This window comes from Nyctibius grandis, chromosome 6, assembly GCF_013368605.1.
Source record: "Nyctibius grandis isolate bNycGra1 chromosome 6, bNycGra1.pri, whole genome shotgun sequence".
In the NCBI taxonomy this organism is placed as follows: domain Eukaryota; kingdom Metazoa; phylum Chordata; class Aves; order Nyctibiiformes; family Nyctibiidae; genus Nyctibius; species Nyctibius grandis.
Window position 1 is genome coordinate 30,937,135 of NC_090663.1, and position 20,823 is coordinate 30,957,957.

Here is a 20,823-nt window from a genome sequence, read left to right on the forward strand (position 1 = left end):
TACTTTTTTCCTCTTCATATGATCCTCCAGAGCTGCTGCTGTAGCGAGATTCTAGTCTGTGGTGCTGGCGGTTTAAGTTACTATTCAACCCGTTGTAGATGTCCAGATGTACGTAACTGTAGGAACAAATAAAGCACCATTAGCAACTAACATTCTGTGACAAAAATTAATCAGTGTCTCTCTGTAAAACTGTATTTCAACAAAACTGTTATGCAAAAATATTTCATCTTACAAGGACAATCAATATGATGCCAAAGCATCTCAGCTGTATAAGACACCTCCTGTAGCAATGCTAGATATGGGGATTCAAGGAGATAATCCACTATAAATTGTATTTCTGTGAGATCATTTTCATCAACATTTAAGTACATTAAAACATTTGTTACCATTATACATAAGTAAGTGCTTCTCACTCTTGAGCAAAATAATTAAATCCCTATTTGATCTGGCACAGATACATACATACACACACAGAATCCAAGATCCTACCTCACTAATCTGATAAGGTATAAAGAAATCAGAAAAATGAGAGTGCTAAAAGTACAATTTCCAAGCCGTTTCTACATAAGTTTCTAAAAGTCTCTCCTCCTGGCAAGTCCAAGATGTACATGGTATATCTTATCAAAAAGCATATACCCTGGGGAGGTGTTAAGACAACCCTATAGCATACGCCAAAACTTGCAGCGACTTTCAAAACTTCCTTAATTACTGTACAAGTTTCTTCAGCCTCAGCCCCCATAGCAGCCAAATACTTGTCTGTGCCTTGCTAGGCTAAATTCTAAATGACACCTCAGATTCCATAGTCTTCTGTGATTTATTTTCACACAGCCAGCCTCCAATTTAATTGAGGTATTGGGGTTGTCCCTATCAATATATTTACTAATCTAACTTTATTGACATAATTATCCTAAGGAAGAAAAGAAGTGTCCAACTGGGAATTACATTGGAAATATAGTTACTAAAGCTCTCAAACAAGTAGTCACAAAATAAACCGATTTGCAAATTTACAGCATAGAAGCTACTCTACAGTCACGGCATGTGTGTACTTGCTTCTGTGCACACTTTTTCTCGTGCTAATTACAGAGTTATTACTAGCTTTTCACTTTAGGGTTAGCTATCACATATTTAACACAAAATGAGAGCATGACCACAGTCAGTTACTGCTGAACTCCAAGGCCACACCCTGAATAAGTCTATATCAGCTGTTTGCTTTCCACCACCCTCACACCAGTACCACTGTCTGGCAAATTTCTCCAAAAGATTGTTCTTAAGAAGCTCAAAAATTAGGGAGGCATCTGTTTTAAAGCTAGCTGGAAGGGATCTTGCCACAGATAGCAGGCACCCAAATACACTACTTGGGAGAATAAACTAGCTTTCAACACATGGGCACTGTCGATTTCCAGTGAGCGAAGAAACCAATTTGCGCATTGGCAACATTACTGAACTAGTAACATTTGCCCTTGATGTATCCATATCCATCTGCAGTATAATTTACATAAACACATACAATCCAGTGTAGTAGTAGCTAATCCAGGCATCAATAAGAACATAGCTATAGCAATACAAAGCCCGACCTGGATTGGTCCCTTAATTTATTCAGTTTCCTTTGCAGCTTTTTGAGTTCAAATTACAATTGAGGCTGCTACTGTTAATCCCAAAGATTATTCCAGTTCTGTTGCTTAGAACTTGTAAAACCTACAGTGATATATTTCCTGCAACATAGACATACCTGGAGCCATTGAGATACAAGTATTTATAGTACCTACCAGGAACTCCTGTAATTTGACTAATAACTGCTCTTTGAGAAGATACTTACTTCTCTTCAATATTGTCTTTTATATGTTTACTGTCAGGGTTGCCATCTGTGGGCGCTACCATTGTATTGCTACTAGAAGTGGTACCTGTAAATTATGGAGAAAGAAGAAGATTGGTCAATAAAAAAGAAAAGCAGTCTTAAGCACTACACAATGACCCTTATTCACTTGTCCATGCCAAGATCCCTAACCAGGTTTACACTACAGCAATTGGCACAAATACAAACTGAGCCATAGCAATTACTTTCACATGCAAAAAACCCTGTTGTTTAGACTAAATGATTCTGAGCTGCTACCATAATTTCACTAACTGGAAAAAATCAAAAGAATCCATTCCAGGAATCTCTGAGTCTTCAATGTAAATTAAGTAGCAAAGCTTGTTTTTGAAGCAGGACCTACAGACCTCTATCCTTCTTTCTGTTTGCTACACCTCATAACAATCTATAAAATGTAGTTGGACTTTGGTATGCAGTTAATTCAAACCACAAACAGATTAGGGGTTAAAACCTAACAGCCTGCAGTAAAGTTTGTATCAATTTATTTTTAAATAATTTTAAAGAAACTTGCAAGCATCACACTGAACAGATGACCACAACTGGAAATAATTTTGCACCCTCCCCACAGATTTTGCTACTCTTAATTACACTGAAGTGCAAGAGCCCCATAATTTTTTTCATACTTTTTAAACACTTGCATGAACAAGTGCCAATGCATCCACCTTGTGATCCAGATAATCCCTATGTGACAGGTCCAGGCTGCTTCGTAACAGCTTTGCAGCACAAAAGCTAAGTCCTTGCTTAGATACCCTCCCATCCATGTCTTTTGTGGCTCACTTTGAAAGATGCTTCAACCAACATTCCCCACATTTCTCAGCATGTTCTTGGATTGAGGTATGAGGTAGACACAAATCTTTTCAGTGGGCTTTTTTTTGATGATTGACCTACTGTTATTTGTTAATTTTTTTCTAAATAAATTCTCCTAAGTAAGTTCAGTTAAATCCCCTTTAATAAACTCCTATGGATGTAGCTTGTGTCTATAACAGAACTTAAAATATAACAACTTATACGGATTTCAAATTATACAAATTTTCCCAGCTGTTTGACTGAATTGAAATCAAAGTGATATAGGGAGGGTAAACAGTGCAAGATTTGAACACAGACAAAGTTTAACACATTTATTAATACAAACCTGTTCCTTGTGAACCTATCAGATGTTCTTTAATAAGAACTCTGGGTACACCAAAAACTGCAGATCTCGTAAAACAAACTTTGCACCCTATTTTTAGAAACAGAACATTGTACTCTTATTGAATATTTACACATGAACTCCAATATTATAACTGATTGATAATGGCACTGACAATAATAAAAGTTTAAATCAATAAATTCTCACCTGAAGTGACAGAGGGGATTTTGTAACTGGAAGTAATGCGGTAATATGGTGGATTATCCATATGGGTGACTCCTGAGCTGACAGGATCTGTAAGCTGAAGTTCACTCACCAGCTCTTCTAGTAGTTGCATTGTTTTATCTCTACCCAAATAAACAATAACTTTCTTTACCTGCCATCAAAAACATGTACATAAGATAGTACGTACATAAATAAATTTCTTATTGCAGTGACTTGATTTAAAAAAAAAAGGAAAATAAGATATTTGAATACCACAACTTGTCAGAATCAGTATCTACCTGCACTGTGAAACTTGAAGTCAAGTTCTAAAAGCAAACAAAATTGCTTTCACAGCTGTGAACAGCAGCAAGCATTGGAAGCATATCACAAGAGTAAGAAGGTAAGTCGTCTTAGTTCAATGACAGTTATTTAAGAAGCAAAAGATTTTCTTACAAAGGTTTTAGCAACATCCGAGAGCAACATTAGAGCGAACGTATTCTGATGCAATTTCTTTTTGATACTTCACAGTTGTGTTCTACACACTTTCTTTTCCAGCAGGTATCATATTTTTCCTCATGCTATTCTGCAGTGTTCTCACATATGCTTTGACAAAAAATAAAACTGTTTTGAGTGGGCTTAGGGTGGGTTTTTTTTTGGTTTAATACTTGGTCACATGAGAATAATCACACTGTCCCTACACGGCGTGACAGGTGCTTTATTTTACTGTATTATCTGTCTGCTTCTTAGGATTATCCTAAATTATACCCTGGGAAAAACCATTTAGTTCCCCAAATGCTCGAGGCCTTTACACACTGTGATAAGAATAAACACCTTTAACTATAGCGATATTTTATCGAGCATATAGTAATTCAGGATTCTCCACTAGATCTTACTTCAGCAAAATAATCCCAGTCACTGCTAAACAGCAGCAGATGGCTGCTAGTCAGTGATTACTCTACACATTAGTAAGTTCATATTTCTTCTTCTCACATTTTCTTGAGTCATTACTGATCAATGATTTATTTCCATCCTTTTGAGAGAACTCAAAGATGAACGGTAAGCAAGTGATCCGGGGTGTTTGACTCACGGAATTACTTTGTCACCTTGTTCAAACTGTACATGCAAAGATTTTAAGCTGAAACATTAAGCTAGATTTCCTGATTTGGAATGAAAATGATTACCAATCAATGAAGAACTTAAGCTGTCCTTAGTAAGAACTTAATAATATTATAGGTCCTGATTGTTTATTTCATATCTAGTTTTTTGGACAATTAGCAAAACTTATAATAATTTTCTAATGAAAGTATTACTTATGGAACTATCGTAATCCTTCCTAATGAACAGAGACCAACTGCTGCAGTAGATTTGCATTTTATGATGCAAAGGAGTTGTTCAGTGTATAGTCCTAATACAATTAATCTAAATTTAGCAAACTCAATTTTCCTTTTTATGACAAAGGAACAAAAAAATGCTAAGACAGATGTAGACATTTTAATAAGTTTTCCATTTTTTATAATTTATTCACTAAATAAGGTCTATAGTCCACCTAGTATACTCTGAATTTTGACAACTCGTAACTGATAAGATGGCTAGTGGACTGTTTCAGACTTCCCACTCTGAGTAAATTACAATAGTCAGTAAGCTGTCTTTCTTCATAGTATTCAGTGGTCATAAAATATGGGGTGACACTATTATGGGGTTGGAGATTTTGATACTAGAAATCCTACCTCGTATTTTTTGTTTGGTCATCTTCACTGCTAGACACACAACTCATTTTTAAAATATCAAGAGCACTAAGGAGAGAGATATCACATACTCACATAAGGCAAAAGGCTGGGTTCGCTGTTTACTCCACAGATACTGATCAAGAAGTGCAAAATTATTTTCAGATTCTTTGGCCAGCTGTCTGCCAAAGTAGTCCAGACATTTTCTATCTCTGACCAAGCCACTTCATCACCATACTAGAAAACAAAATAAATATGTCTCCTGAAAACTCCAGTAGAAAACAGTGTATTTGAAAGTGATCTGTATTGACCAAGTGGGACGGGCTCTAGAAAAAGGAGACATAAATCCTGTAAGAAGCTGTTGCCTTTTTAACATTCCAGAATGAAGCTTTCACATATGTTTATTTTTATAAACGCATTCTGGAAATATTTTTCTCTTATAGCTATAAATATATAAAAATATATCTAAACATATTTGTACATATATTTTATTTATATCATACATACTTTAATACATTATAAATAAATCTGTATACTTAAATATGTGGAATTATTTCTACTTTTTATATATTTATTTACATATAAATAAAAAAGCTATCTAAATTTACCAGAGACCTATTCTCCCAATTGCTCACAATCCTGAATAAAATTCCATGGACCACAGGCTGCCAAGAGTTTAATTTGTAGCTTAAAACATGATCCCTCATCATTAAGATTCAAAGATATCAAGAACTGGCAGAAGCACTCCATGTGACCAATACTTTTTCTTTACTGGAAGTAGCTATCACAGGAAGGAGTTGGCTCTATCAGCCTCTGGCAACAAGATCAGTTCCAAAACTCCACTTTGAGATCATCAGTATACAGGTAACTTGGTATTATCTATCTAGCTGAACATCTATATTGCAAAACAAGTTATATACTGTTACTATATATAATGATTACTACAACATTTATATTACATATTACGTATTTCTCATAATACCTCAAAACTATATGGTATAGTTTGGGTATACATAAGCAACTCAACAAATATGAACAATAACTCTTGAAAGTTTGGTAACACAGTATCTCTGAACAGTATTTTCTCACACCCTAAACTCAACAATCCACTGGAATAAGATGAAGCACTTAAGTAATTAGTTCTACCTTTGCAGTCATATACATCAGATTGTTCAGAACCATAGCTGTAGCCTGTGGTGATCCCCAGCCTTCTCCTCGTAGCCATCGTCTGCTGTTCACCATTATTTCTCTGTCTTTCAAAGAATCTTCTTCATCTTCATCTTGCCGACGAATGGTGGGCAAAGGTTTCAAGTCTACCAACTCAATATTGTTCATCCATGGCAGCAGATAATGCAGCATCACCTGTCTCCCAGCTGGGTGAGCTGTTTGGATTCTCTGACTTACTTCTGCAATTCAAAAATTAGGTACGCACACAAATTGCAAATCAATAAAGAGAACTGTTCTGGTAACAACAACCACCACCATGACCCCAGTAGACCATACTAATATAAAGTAATGCTGGTACAGACATAGTGTCATTTCATAATGATAAAGTCCACAGTCTTCAGTAGAGCTAACTGAAGACACTGCTGACAAACAGTATGTTGAAGAAACCATATTAGTATATGTATATATGTATTCCTCTAACTGGAGGAGGGAACTGAAAACCCAGAGCATGTACAAATGTACCAACTTTGGCAAAAAAGCACTTAAAATTTTTTCTTCCTCATATTAGTCGCAGTAGTTTTTTAAATGATATGAGAGGTTATTATTCTGCAATTGCTTAAAAATGCCATGGAATAATATTTTTAAGCAATCTGCAGTAAATAAGAAAACACTAGAAAGAACAATAGAAGAATAATTTTGAAAAACAGTTGCAAAATATTTCTCTAACGCGATTTTTCATGGCTATTAGAAAGTCAGTAAAAGTATCTTTGATTTATGTTTTTCCTCTTGAATACATTTCAAATACAAGTAAACAAAAATTGTCACTCAGTAAATTCCATTTTCTCCATTAATTATGTTGATGTTATCTTATTGTCCTGATTTTAGTGAATTATGTATAAATTAATTATTGAAAAATAAGAATTACAAGTTTTGTATAATGCTTTTGACCTGATGAAGTTTTTTTGTTTTGTTTTAAACTCTTACCTGAGAAGATAGCAAGTGTTAGTTCAGGATAAGTCCTAGCTAATTCTTCTGACAGTTGATAATATGACACAGAATACAGATGTGGTAAAGGAGAAGGCTGACCCAAAACCCCATCCGTCCGCTGAACTTCCAGTTTGTGAGCATAACGGAACATCTTTGGTTCCAAGATCTACAACAGTAATGTTCAGAATTTGAAGCTAAGTATAAAGCTACAATGGAAATCTCAATATAAAATCACCTTTTAAATTAATGTATCTACTCTCATTTAATGTTTCTTATCTATGCAGATCTCCACACATCTACAGTATTCACCAACACTGTGGTAATTTCATAGAAGACCACCTAAGACTTACTCCACTTCATGAGCTTCCAGCACTAACTTTCAGAAATCTGCTTTCATAAAATACCACATTAAATATAAGTTTCTCCATAACAAAATGTGAAATACTCTTGAACACTTGTATTTCCAAACAATATCAATTTCTGCTCACCTATGAGACATGGATAGAGGCAATGTAATCTTTGATATGGCAGAGATGCAGCAGGAGGCTAAAGCAGTTTGGTACCTTAAAAGTCAGTTTTCGCTGATCTAAAGCACTGGTGTTCACTTGAGAAGAAAGATGGGGCTGAAAGGTGGTGCGATTGCTGACGTATCAACAGGGGTGTCAATTCATTGGGGATTTCACTGTTGAATTTAACTGACAACAAAAACCGTTGGAAAAACCTCCAAGACTTGTGGTCTGAGCCACAAGCAGCACAGATTTATTTATTTATTTTTAAACACTAATGTTGCCTGTAAGATTAAGTTTACCCCTAAGTGACCTCGGAAAAGAATGTACAAAAGTAAATTAAACGGCTAACAAGATTTTGACTATCATCTCTCCATGCAGATGGATGAAAAAATGTTTGGTATTAATGAAAAAATCCAAAAACTGACTGCTACCCCAGCTGACAGAGTAAAGGGACAGGAAGCAATATACTTCTCTCTGAGGTGCTTTTGGACAAATTGAGCTATATACCACTCTGTTTCAGGGCCAAACCAGAAGAATCGTCATTTAGGTTTTGTCTCTTGACAAAGCAGATATTGTGAAAATACAAGTCTTGAGTGCTAAGTTCATGAAAATAGACACACTTCCACTTGTCCCTAAAGACAGGGACAAGTCTTATTTTAAAAGAAAAAAAATGTAATCAAAATTAGCTTACAAACCTGTAATAGTTGCATAGCAACTTCATAGATAGCCCTAGTAGAATCAGCTGCTTTAAATAGTATCAGATTCAGCAGGGTCACTGTATCACACTGGTAATCCCTAGGGAAAAATTGCAAGTATGAAATAAGGAAAATTACATTTAGCTTTTTAAAATTTGAATTTATGTAAGTTTAATTTACAAGGGATATGGTATGGGATAACATTTTGAAAAGTTTCTGTAGTAACACATACACACAAACAGGGATGATCTTTTCTCTTTGGGGGAGGAAAAAACACAGTTCTACATGAAAGCACACTTTGAAAATGAAAGTTTAAAGTTTTGAAAAACGCTGTAGTACCTGTTTTGGAACACGCTGGCTATGGCTTTAAAACAGCCAGCTGCTACCCGCTTGGAACCTGTGTAACACCGGTCTACGGCCCAGTACATGAGGTTACTCTGGTCAGGGTTGAGTTCCAAGAGCAGCATGACTGCCTCACAGCCTAGCTGGTGAACCTGTATTCCAGAAAAGAACCAATATCTATTTATAAATATAGAAAAAAGACCAACTTACAAAAATGGCATAAAATAGGGAAATAGATATTTAACTAAAAAAACCCCAAAACCAAACAAAAAAAACCCAAACACAACTGCAATACACAAAATTCGTTCCATCTAAAAACGAGACCACAGCTTAAAACAACAGATAATTCTGTCAAACTGTTTAATGCTCAACTTGCACACACAGTCATAAATTATTGAAGCAAATAACTAGATAGCTCTACTGACTTCTTTTCCCTCAGTTCCAAGGCTACCTTGAGCTATTTACTATTTTCATACTACAAGCTGAACACTGACCTGAAAACATCAGATACAGAAAAGCACTTAAACATATGCAGGAATTCCAATGGGATACAACGGACAGATCTACACGGAGACTTGCACGTTCTCTCGAATCAAAGTAGCCCACTGGAGCTGTATTTTTACGTAGTTGTAGTATTAGAGCAACAGAGGCCCTACCTTTTAAATCTAAAGCTTGCCTTAGTGTTTAGATGTAAAGCTTGGTCTTCGTAACTCCGCAGGACCCCCAATGGACTCTACAGTCTCACAAGAGCTGATGTTCAAAATCTCATCTCCTTTAAATTTCTAAAAGATCTGCTTATTACTGCAACTTAACCTAGCTCATTAGTTTATAAACGATACACAGTGTTTCACTCCTTGCCCCTTCCTCTTCCATTCTGTTTTGTCTGTTCTTAAGCCTGTGATTAGGGACTGCCTTCCTCAACAGCATGAACACACATATTAAGGACAACGCAAAAACATGCACTACTAAAACAGCTTTGAGCTGAAGCCACTCTAAAACATTGAGGCCAATCTGACCTCAAAACTCATTAAAAGCATATGTTGAAGGCACTGATAGTAACAAACCAATGTTGACATTGCCTGTATTACCTTTTTGTCTTGTGAATCCAAAATATTATCCAGCCATTTGTACAAATAGCCATCAGATGAGAGCCCGACATTATCTGCAACAGGGCCACAACACAGTACAGCAGACATAGCCTTTAGAAAGCAATTGAAAAACACTATGTTTTAATAACCCAGATACAGGAAGTGCTTTTACCAAGTCCATGCAAATATCAGAAAACTAACTTCTACTCAGTCAAGGGAGGAAGACTAAGGCTAATAAAAAACTATTTAACATCTTATTCAAGAAATTAGCAAATCATATTTTTCTCAACTCACAAATACAAGGAACTGTCAATACTGAAATGCTGACATATGTAAGAGTTAACATATCAGTTTGATTGCTAATGTACTTTTACATAAAAGCCTTGCTCCTGAGACTAAAGTCACAGGAAGTGAAGATTTAGTAGTAATTTTAAGAAATTCCTATGGAAGTGCGATAGTTCACGCTATGGAAAAAAACAAACTGTCATAAATCTACATGTAGACAGAAGAGAAAAAGAACGAAGTCACGAATGGCAACAAGAATGTGAAAACCACATCCAAAAAGCCCAAATGTTAAATTTGCATTAGGAAAGTTAACATCACAATCTATTTCCAGAATTCAAAAAGTGCTAAAATACCTTTAATGCACAGTATTGGTGTCTGTTTATTCGCATGTTCCTATCACTGTATCTGTCCAGGGGAGTAAACATGATACTAAAAGGACCTGCCCAATGACTGAACAACATAAACAGACTGTGGCGTAGACTCTGCTGAGGAAAGACACTTCTTCTCTGGTGTACTGTAAGAAAAGCATACAGTTAGACACATTCCTCTTGTCATTCTTAAAATAAAGTGCATAAAAGAAAAACAGACCGAAACAATGAATATAAAAGGAAAAAGTCACTGTAAAGACACATTACTTCAACACCACAATAACTGGATGTAGGTTTACTATTGTCCTGTTTAATGCCACTAGTGTACAAGAATAAGCTATTTGTTAGTCTAGAAAATGTAAACGCACTGCCAACCAACAAGACTTTTGCTAAATAAGAACATTACTTTTATGCTTCCAAACAGTACCAAAATTCCCTCTTAAAAACTCATGCTACTAAAGTTATATACAAAACTGATGGCATAAATTATTTTTATTAAAGTATTCTGAAAATCAGAGAAAAAGTGGATTTTTGTTTGTTTAGTTTTTGCTTGTTGTGGTTTTTTCTTTTTAAATGTACTTTTTTTTTTTAAAAAAAATGCGCATACTAAAGACAGTCATCAGAAGCTATTAGAGCATTTTTACATACCTGGAACATTTTGAATTATATTTGCCACTAAGGCACTAAAATGGCATCGGATATCTTTCAACGTATCAGAATCTTTTTCATTTTCTGCTTCTAGAAGTTGTCTCGTTAGATCGACATACTCAAGTAAAGTGTTGTTGAGGGAATGTGTTTCGTTATCAAGGCCACCACTTGCACTTAAAAATAAAAATTTTTAAAAAAAACCAAGTAGGTATGATAAATACATATTATTTTTGAAAACAATCCTTATTTTTTTTCTCTTTTAGAAAAACTACAACCTCATCACTGCAAATATTTAAGTAGTTTCTTCACCCACTTCTATCTCAGTGTTAAACGGAAAGCTCCAGTGAAAGCAAACTAATAATCCAGCCTCACTATCAGAAGTCACTCATCCTTCCACAGAATTAATTCTTATACTGGGGACAAGTGTTAAAAATAACAATAAAATCCCCCAAACAACCAACCCCTCCCCCCACCAAAAACCACTATTTGTAAACCAGAAGAAATAATTACTACTACTTGACTATAGACATAGTCTATATTACATACTGATTTTTGGGGTCAGTCAAGATATTCAGTTCTTCATGACATGCTATTGACTATTAGCAGAAGAAAGCAATTTATTCATTTATATATTCATTTCCCATTTTCACTGCTTTAGCATCTGACTAGATATGAGTACTGAACTAAATAAGGAGATTAAAGACTGCATGGGATTCAGACCTGCCCTCCTTTGAAAAACAATTGTTAGAAGGGTGATTCCTTTCCTCTGAGGTCCCTCCACCATGTTATCCACATTTGTACTGAAGACAACTAAAAAGCATGCCTTGCACACCAAAGGCAAGATGAGGAGGTTTATAGTAGCCCTTAATTGCTTGCTAGCTTCCACCAGAGTTAGACTGGCCTCAGAGAGAAAAGCTGACAAAGTTCCAGGGTACAGACTGTGGTTAGAGATATTTTACATACACTAATTAAACACCAGTGAGTACCTTAAAAGGTAAGAAAAGAAGGGAGAGCACTATTTTAACAGCTGCACTCTGAAAAATCAGCATACTTAAAGAAGAAAGGCATTTTAGCAATGCTTCTGAGGCAACACTCTGAAATATACTGTAGTAGTTTGTTTACAGATTGAGAATTTCACATTGATTACATTGCTAAGGTTGACAAATAAATATTTAAATATCATTGTCTAACAGAATGGGAAGAGCTAACTTAATTATCCCCTAGCCTGCTTGCTCTTGTATACAATTCCACCTGCACAGCAAAAAGATTTAAGATACTTGTAAAACATATGCCAGAATTTTAAGTCTTTTCAAAGTGTCCCTACACAAGCAGCGTAAACTGAGAAAAAAATCTAACCCAGTTAATATTCTGCCTCCCTCAGAAAGAAAAAGGTCCAATATTAATAAACAGTAGCCTTCTCTGCATAGGACATGCTGACTAGCATCGGGACTCCAGGCGAGGAAGAATTCCAGACTGATTATAGAATAGTTGTAACTTGCTTTTTCTGATGCACGTAACAGTTGCATTTTAAATATAACACAGACCACTGTGACAAAAAAAGCATGGGGGAGGGAGGGATTAGAAAGCCAGCAAAATACCAAGTTTTATAAAACCATGTCTATTTATTTAGTGGTATACTAAAACTCACTGAAGAATTTTGCATGCTTGTTACATGGGGTCATAAGAATACTAGTGACTTAACTCAGAAGCACAAATAACATCATCTCATCAGTGCTGCCCCTACCTGTGACTAATGACACCAGCATCTGCCAACAGTTCAAATATTCGTACTAGTTGTACTCGTAAAATATCTCGACGCCTGCGCCGTTTCATGTTCTATTCAACAGGGGAAACACAAAATTAAACGGAGCAGAGGAAAAACTAAGTATAAAACTAGCATGGCATATAAAAGCACTATTGTATCTGTACTACAACTGGCATCAGTTATCAGGGGTGCCAGCCTTTTAAGATAAGTTATCAAAATTGCTAGCAATTTTAATAAACCAGACAACGAACAGAATTTTTCCCTTTTACAACTCCAAGATATACCAGGTTTGCTTTTACATGTATTATCAAAACAATATGTTTTTTATCAGTCTCCTGTCGCAAAGCATAATACATAAAATGATGAACTGAAGCACAAATGCCAATCTTTCTACATATTTGCATGCAAGGCTGACTAAGCACACTATAGCCCAGCGACATTTTGAAACAGAAGTTATGTTCCTTCCCATCATCTGTACTTAATTACAAATTTATTACTAATAAGAATATGACAGTTGCCACAAAAAATACTGCGTAATCATCTCTGTGTTTGCAGAGATTATTTCTATGAATACCTACTGAGGCTTCTAAACCCTGCTGTAAAACACGCTCTCCATCAGAAAATTTTTAGTCATAGCAGTCAGTCAGGTGAGCTTACAGCCTTTTCCATTTGAAAAAAAATAAACAAAGTTGGTAGACAGTAGAACTCAACACTATGTCTCAGGTACTACTAATTGTGGGCATGTTACTGATGATACAACGAAGTAACAACTTTGCAAAACTATGCTTAGGTAAAAGGAATGAAAAGAATGTGCAAAAGGTTACAGTAATTTTTTCATGACTTGAGACAAAAGCTCTGACACAGGGCTCAAAACAAACACAGAGCTCAAAACAAACACAAAGCTCTTCTAATGTAAACATCTCACAATCATTTAAAAAAGTAATATCTCACCTTTTTATCTGGTATACTGACAGTTTTTAGGTGCAGAAATTAAAGAACATAACTAACATTTTTTTACCACCATTTGTGAGAAGACAGTTAAAACTGTGTACTGATTATAGTGGAAAATATCTAATTACCTCTGGCCTTCTTTCAAGTGCTTCCTTAATTATAGGATGTAATTCTTCTATTAGTTCCCTGAATTAAAATAAAAGAATTAAAAGTATAAAAACAACCATTAAATTAACATCTCAACTGAAAGATGTTTTACAGCAACTAGTGTTACAGTATAACTGAAAACACTCTTAGATTTTTCTTCTTTACCTGTAGGTTTTTGAAATAAATGAGCATTTAAAAGAGATGTTTCCTAGAAAAATCTTTTCCTAATTTAAAGACAGACTACCAAACGGATGTCTCAATAATTACCACTAAATTTGCATTCACCAAGTATTATGGCTTATTTCTGTCACAGAGGATTTTCATTTATTTTCATATTCATGATTTAACAAAACCTTATGGTGCAAATAGATACTACTAGGAAAAAGATGTTGGCAGCTTATCATACAATGGTCTTTCAGTTGTCATGATGCATTTCGTTGTTAATAAAGATTGTTTCTTTAAGGCCCATAACGCTGCACTGACAGCAGTCAGACTAGTCTCTATGAAAACTGAAAAGCAACGTGCTTTGACGCTGTGGTTACTTTCCAAATTTGTTCTGAAGCTCCACAGTCTTTATGACAACTCAGTTCCTTCTGCCAAACTGAGATTCCCTTACAACGCCAAAAAGCAGGCAGAGAAAGGGGAAGGAGATCAGTACACCATGGATCTACAGAGACATAATACTAAGGTAAAAACATATCGGGTTTACTCCAACATTTGTTAACACAGTAACTACCACCTCCACTTTAGATCTGTTGGAGTGTGATACATTTTTCTACTTCCTGTGCTATTGTAAATTCAGTCATATCAAAAGCATAAACCACTTCAAGTTTTCATGGTAAATGACTGACTCCTCTGCTACATCATTCAAAGGTTCTCCTTCAGAGAATGTGTCCAGGTGATCAGAAAGCTGCACTCTTTTGTGATGCGCTCAATCTCAAGAGACATAAGCATGGTTAGGGATTGTTTTATACCTTCTTTCAAATGCAAAAAAACACAGAAAAGAATTTGGAAGAAGCTTTTTTTGTGCTAAAATATAGTAAAGGCTCAGCTTCCAATGGAGAGGCAAGACACACCTGTACAAGTCCATGTAATCAGTAACAGAAAACAAAAGAGAAAAAATAATATTCTAGCAAGTTTAAGTGGGCTGCATCTACATGTAATCAATAATGAAAAAAGTTCTCAAGTAAAACATACCAAGTGGGGAGGAACGGTGCTTAAAAAAACCAAAACCAAAATAACAAATGAGTGGAGAGCTTCAATGCTGAAGGATGGGCTACAGTTAGCATCTGGTGTGTGTATGCACAATGGACAGAGGACAAAAGCTTGTCATCAGAAATAAGACATCTAATTCAGAACAAAGGAATCCAGAAGACTGATGAGAATCAGACTTTTTTTTTAAGTTTGCTGAATGAATTGTTTCTAATTTAGAAAACATTGTGAAAACATTTTCTAGACTTGTAGAGAACAATTAGGATTTAAACTGTTCAGCAGATCTTCAGGATCATGGGATAAAGTCTTGCTTTACTTCTGGTAGGAGACTGAAGTCAGGTATGATATACAATTAGAAGATTATCAAAGAAGTAAAATTGAATATTATAACTAAGGACGTGGCATTACAGTTTCAAATACATCTTTGGCTCCTCATCTGCCATAATATGGGACACAAGTGATTGGACAGCAGAAGCGTCTCATTCAAAACCAAGAGTGTTAGAGATCCCTGGTTTCTTCTGCAGAAGCAGAGTTCGTTGCTACAGCATGGTACAACTTCATAACTCTCCACTGTAAGAGGCCGGCTGCTGTCAGAGAACATCTGATGCTGAACACCGGCCTTCCCAAGAAGTTTTCTTTCCCTTAGATGTTCTCCTTCTTCATCCATCCTCCACAAAGAGTGAGCTGTCAGTTGAGGACAGTGGCAGAGAGATGCATTTTAAAACTCACGGCCTTGCTGGCATAGAGGTGCCTTTTCACCTCAGTGAATTTGTACTACACATTGACAGTACAGTACATTAGGATCTGAAGAAAAGTAAATTTCTGTTGAGGTAGGAATGCCATGGTGGCTAGGTAGACCATTTTGAATGCGTCACTTATATAAAGACTTGTCACAATAGGGTAACCAAAAGTTTTGGATTATGAGCTGAATTCAAATATCTTGAACACGATATGCGAAATTAAATTGACAGAACAAGTGACTTGGCACAGATCTAATTCTGCTACAGCAGATCACAGTTACCAGTGCTCAAACTAATCCACATGGACTTGTCACTGGTACAACGTATGAGAAAGGGGTATTAGTTATGAAGTTACAGGAAGTTTACAGAGAATAAAAAGAAAATGGGGGGAGAGGGATGTGCCACAAATTTCAGAAGTTTCAGCACTAGTCAGAAAACAGTTGTAACTGGTATTTTTTTCAGCTTGATCCAAATATGCCCTTTTAGAATACAGTTATCAAGAATCTCCTATGCACAAAGAGCTCAGAAACATGTGTTTGTCAGCAATACCAATAAGGAGAGTTTAGTAACTCTTACAAACATGATTATAACTAACATTTCAAATGTTAATAGTCCACACAGTCTGTTCTTTTGTATAATGGCAGCCTTTAATATCAATAAAGGGCAGCTGTTTATGGTTTCAACTACCTTCTTTTTCTTTATGCTGACACGACCTCTACATAAAATTATTTCAATGTCTAATAATCTTTATCATACACTAAATGCTAGAGAAGGCAATAGTAATCAATTTTCATAGCTTTTTTTAAATTCTGAAAAGAAAAAAAAGCAAACCCTTTTTTCTGAGCTCTGATTCAGAGCTCACAGCTTTGTAATCAATTAGCACAAAACCAGATGAAACACAACAATTACCTAAAAGCTCCTGGGTTGGTCCTGCCAAGTCCCAGCACGAGGGATTCTGTAATTTCCATGCTCTCAGAGCGCATCATTGGAACTATGTGCTTAAACAGGGAGGAAGGGGATGGAATGCCAATGACCTAAGAAGACAACCAGAATAAAACAGAATGAAGCAGTTACCAAACAATCAGGTGGTGTGACATCAAAACATCTGCTGCAATTTTACTGTCTTCTCACACTGATCAGTGACTTAAAATGATAAAAATGAAATTTTTGATCTTTGACATGGAAAAAGACTTTCTGAAGTAGTAAAGCAGCATTAACTATTTCTCCATTTCTTGTATAATTGAATTTTCATTGTCAAGTAACAATGAATGGCTCAACACAATAAACAGATGCTTTGCATGTTTAGTATATCTGCCCTCCTTAGGGAGAGGAAGCAGACTTCTGGTGTCCAATTCCTTAGACTCCATTGTGGCTCTCAAAGAGAACAAAGCTTTCATTCTACAGTTTCTCAGATTTAGGGAAAAGATCTTGGTAACAAACGAGTGGAATAGGCTGCTTCTGCCAAAAATCTGCTGCATAGTCCATGAGTTATCTTCACTTCTACCGTACCTTCTACAGAGAGCCAAAAAGGAGAAGAACAAAAACAAGAAAACAAAAACAAAAAAACCCAAACCCACAAAACATACCACAAAACACCAACTCTGCAGGTGATACAAAGCAAGGCAGACAGAAAACTGTCTGTGGTTGGGAAAAATACAAGGTACATTATGCCTTATTAGGTCACTACTTCAGTTACTGAAGTGAGAGGCTATTTGCTCAGAATTGCAGAAGCCTACTAACAGCAAAAATAACCCTTAACGGTAAACAAAACATTTCCTCATTACCACTAGATAAGACTTTGAGACTGGGTTAATGTTTTCATGACACGATTAGATTTTGCCTTAAAAAACATAAGCAGAAAAGCCTCTACAACACGGACTGGGAGAAGCGAACAGAAACACTAGACTAAACAAATGAAAGACAAACGTATACTGAAATACGTTTTCAGAGAAACTACACAAGTTTCTAAGAATCATGATAGTTATTATAAGTGTTTCTACTTCCAATAACATGAAGACTTATTTACAGTATGCATGCATTAGAAGAACCTACTCTTGAATCAATGCTATAACCACTGTCAGGTGTAGACGCCAGCGTCTCAGGAGGGGAACATCTCACAGAGCCTGTGGAGGTGGAGGAGTTTGAAGAAGATGCTGCACTGCAGCAAAGAATCAGGTAGTTTCTCCAGAGCCCAATATAGGAGTCACTGCTTGTAGTAGTATTCACTTTCTTTGCATTGATAGGGCTGCTATTAAAAAAAAAAAAAAAAGCTCAGTGTAGTAAATAAAGCTTACCATGTTTCACTTTGGTTTTCTACTGAATTTATTTTTCAATTATGTATATGCCATTGCTTCCAAAATTGTTAACACTATAAACTCTGTATAAATTATTCAGAATAGACCTGTACATCAATAATGTATGCTTTTATACTTAGATCTGTTGAACTACGATATGGCCACAGGCATGAATTAATTAATCTTTACGGCAAGTAACTTTTTTCTAGATAGTACTGCTTTAACTTTTTGTTATATAAAGCTGAATTAAACCCACAGAAAATCATAACAGTGCATACGTCACCTCACTGAAACTTAATGACATTATGGTGATAAATCTTGAACGAATACTTAATATAATATATTGTATTTACTTTAGAAATTAACTTACTTTATATCCACTTGTGGAGACAGCAGTTGGAGTCTGGTATAAGCAAACGTCCAAGCATAGCTTACAGCTGTTGGGCAGTGTTTTGGAAGATTTTCCTGTTTCATAAAACTTGAGAGGCTTATAATCCATGGATCTTGGCCTTGAGTCACATGTGCAAATATCCATATATGTGACGGACTGATCACATCAAACTGGTGGCTGATTGGGGAGGAATTCCAGTCAGCCAGAGTTTGTAAATCTATTGAACTGGGACAGTACAGTAAAGTAGTCTGTGTGCATAAAAAGAGAACAAGGCAATATTTAATATCCGTGTATATTAAATAATGATTTCTTCACTGTTAAACATATAATAAAGTATCAGTGTCAAAACCACATTTGGAATAGATAAAACAGGTTTGGTTTTTTTGGTGGGTTTTTTTTGTTTGTTTGTTTGTTTGTGGTTTTGTGTTTTTTTTTTTTTTACAGAAGTTCCTAATGTGGACAGTTATATAAACGTGCTGTTTGGGAAGGAACTACTCATTAGGAAATAGTGAATTCCAAAAAAAGGCCTTTTCACTCCTGATGACTTAATTCTTCCAAAAGATTCTGGACTCTAGAAGCCTCACTACTGAATTCCAGTTAATTTCCTAAACCTAAAATCCGAAGAGCTTCTCCTTGATACTTAAGAGTTAATAATAAAATATATAAACATGGAATTCAGTTGTTATTCATTGGTAGGTATTATAGCTTTCACATATAAAGGACACATTGACTGTTAGACAGTGTATTGCTCCAGAAAAAGGCAGTGGTCAAAGAAATTGTGATCTAGGAGGAAGATGAAAAAAAGCAGAGATAGCTGTCTGTGTGTATATGGTGGTCATGACACACTATTGATCAGGAAGCGTACAATGGTGGTGTCAGCCTCACAATATTTCTCAAGTTTTTTGAGGTTTCTTTTTGTTTGTTTGGGTTTATTTGTTTTAAGTTGATAAAATGCTGATAAAGTTAGCATGAACATAGTGACAATATCATTTAAAATATATACAATTTCTTTGAGACAGTTTTGCAAAATTATCTCATCTTATATCCAATTTAACATAAAAACTCTCCTACCTGGTCAGCCCCAGTGAGATGTATGAAACTCTCCAGGATAGTAGCACTTAGTTTGTCCATTACATCTATAGCCAACTCATCATCACTCTACAAAAGACAAAACACAAAGCATAAAAAGCTCGAAGAAAGTCAAATGAAAAGTAGTTTCATTAAGCAGTCACAAGAATGGGTCACTGACTCTTACCTTAGAGATCTCTAGAAGTGTGAACAAGGCCCTTATTTCTCTGAGAACGCTGACAGCTAATCTCCTGGTGGCAGGCCTTGTGCTGCAAAGGATGACCAAAGCAAAGCCTTCCACCACATGAAATACACTGGAATAAAGGGTCCTCTCCAGAGGAAGGGTATGGGCAGCCACATTGGATACACCACGCTAAGAAGAAAGTCACAGAAGTTAAGCAAATCAAGAAAAAACTAAACACAACCAAGCTACAGTCCCATTATTGGCAATGGCAGAATTAATCATAAGGTATTTACAGAATCACAGAATCAGTCAGGTTGGAAGAGACCTCTGGGATCATCGAGTCCAACCATTGCCCTGACACCACCATGTCAGCTAGACCATGGCACTAAGTGCCATGTCCAGTCTTTTCTTAAACACATCCAGAGATGGTGACTCCACCACCTCCCTGGGCAGCCCGTTCCAATGTCTGATGACCCTTTCTGAGAAGAAATGTTTCCTAATGTCTAACCTGAACCTCCCCTGGATTTAGATCTTGTTTGGCTACTAGTCAAATTTTGCATTATGAGAACAGCATAATATCAGCTACTTTGTTTTTTTAGTATCACAGAATCACAGAATCAACCAGGTTGGAAGAGACCTCAGGGATCATCGAGTCCAACCGCTGCCCTGACACCACCCTGTCAACTAGACCATGGCACTAAGTGCCATGTCCAGTCTTTTCTTAAACACATCCAGAGATGGTGACTCCACCACCTCCCTGGGCAGCCCATTCCAATGGCTAATAACCCTTTCTGAGAAGAAATTCTTCCTAATGTCCAACCTGAACCTCCCCTGGCAAAGCTTGAGGCTGTGTCCTCTTGTCCTATTGCTAGTTGCCCGGGAGAAGAGGCCAACTCCCACTTCACTACAACCTCCCTTCAGGTAGTTGTAGACTGCAATAAGGTCACCTCTGAGCCTAAATCATCTGAGTTCAGTCCAAACAAATATCACAACTTCTTATTTCACTTTCTCACGAGAATGATTCAGTGAGGGCAAAATTAAAAATAAGTAAGTAA

General features: G+C 36.1%; 1 protein-coding gene across 8 annotated transcripts in view; it reads right to left on the bottom strand.

Moving 5' to 3' along the window:
• The window catches only part of FRYL (FRY like transcription coactivator), a 184,742-nt gene that overhangs the window by 47,605 nt on the left and 116,314 nt on the right, over nt 1–20,823 (bottom strand). For all 8 annotated transcript variants that reach the window (XM_068402595.1, XM_068402596.1, XM_068402592.1 and 5 more), the window contains 18 exons: nt 19,772–19,957; nt 19,588–19,674; nt 18,496–18,764; nt 17,884–18,079; nt 16,741–16,865; nt 13,861–13,918; nt 12,761–12,852; nt 11,017–11,189; nt 10,354–10,514; nt 9,716–9,826; nt 8,625–8,779; nt 8,286–8,385; nt 7,079–7,247; nt 6,074–6,333; nt 5,024–5,164; nt 3,207–3,375; nt 1,817–1,901; nt 4–116 (listed from right to left, as the gene is read on the bottom strand). In XM_068402595.1, the coding sequence (XP_068258696.1) occupies nt 4–116; nt 1,817–1,901; nt 3,207–3,375; nt 5,024–5,164; nt 6,074–6,333; nt 7,079–7,247; nt 8,286–8,385; nt 8,625–8,779; nt 9,716–9,826; nt 10,354–10,514; nt 11,017–11,189; nt 12,761–12,852; nt 13,861–13,918; nt 16,741–16,865; nt 17,884–18,079; nt 18,496–18,764; nt 19,588–19,674; nt 19,772–19,957 (2,650 nt within the window). The remainder of the gene's footprint in view (nt 1–3; nt 117–1,816; nt 1,902–3,206; nt 3,376–5,023; nt 5,165–6,073; nt 6,334–7,078; nt 7,248–8,285; nt 8,386–8,624; nt 8,780–9,715; nt 9,827–10,353; nt 10,515–11,016; nt 11,190–12,760; nt 12,853–13,860; nt 13,919–16,740; nt 16,866–17,883; nt 18,080–18,495; nt 18,765–19,587; nt 19,675–19,771; nt 19,958–20,823) is intronic.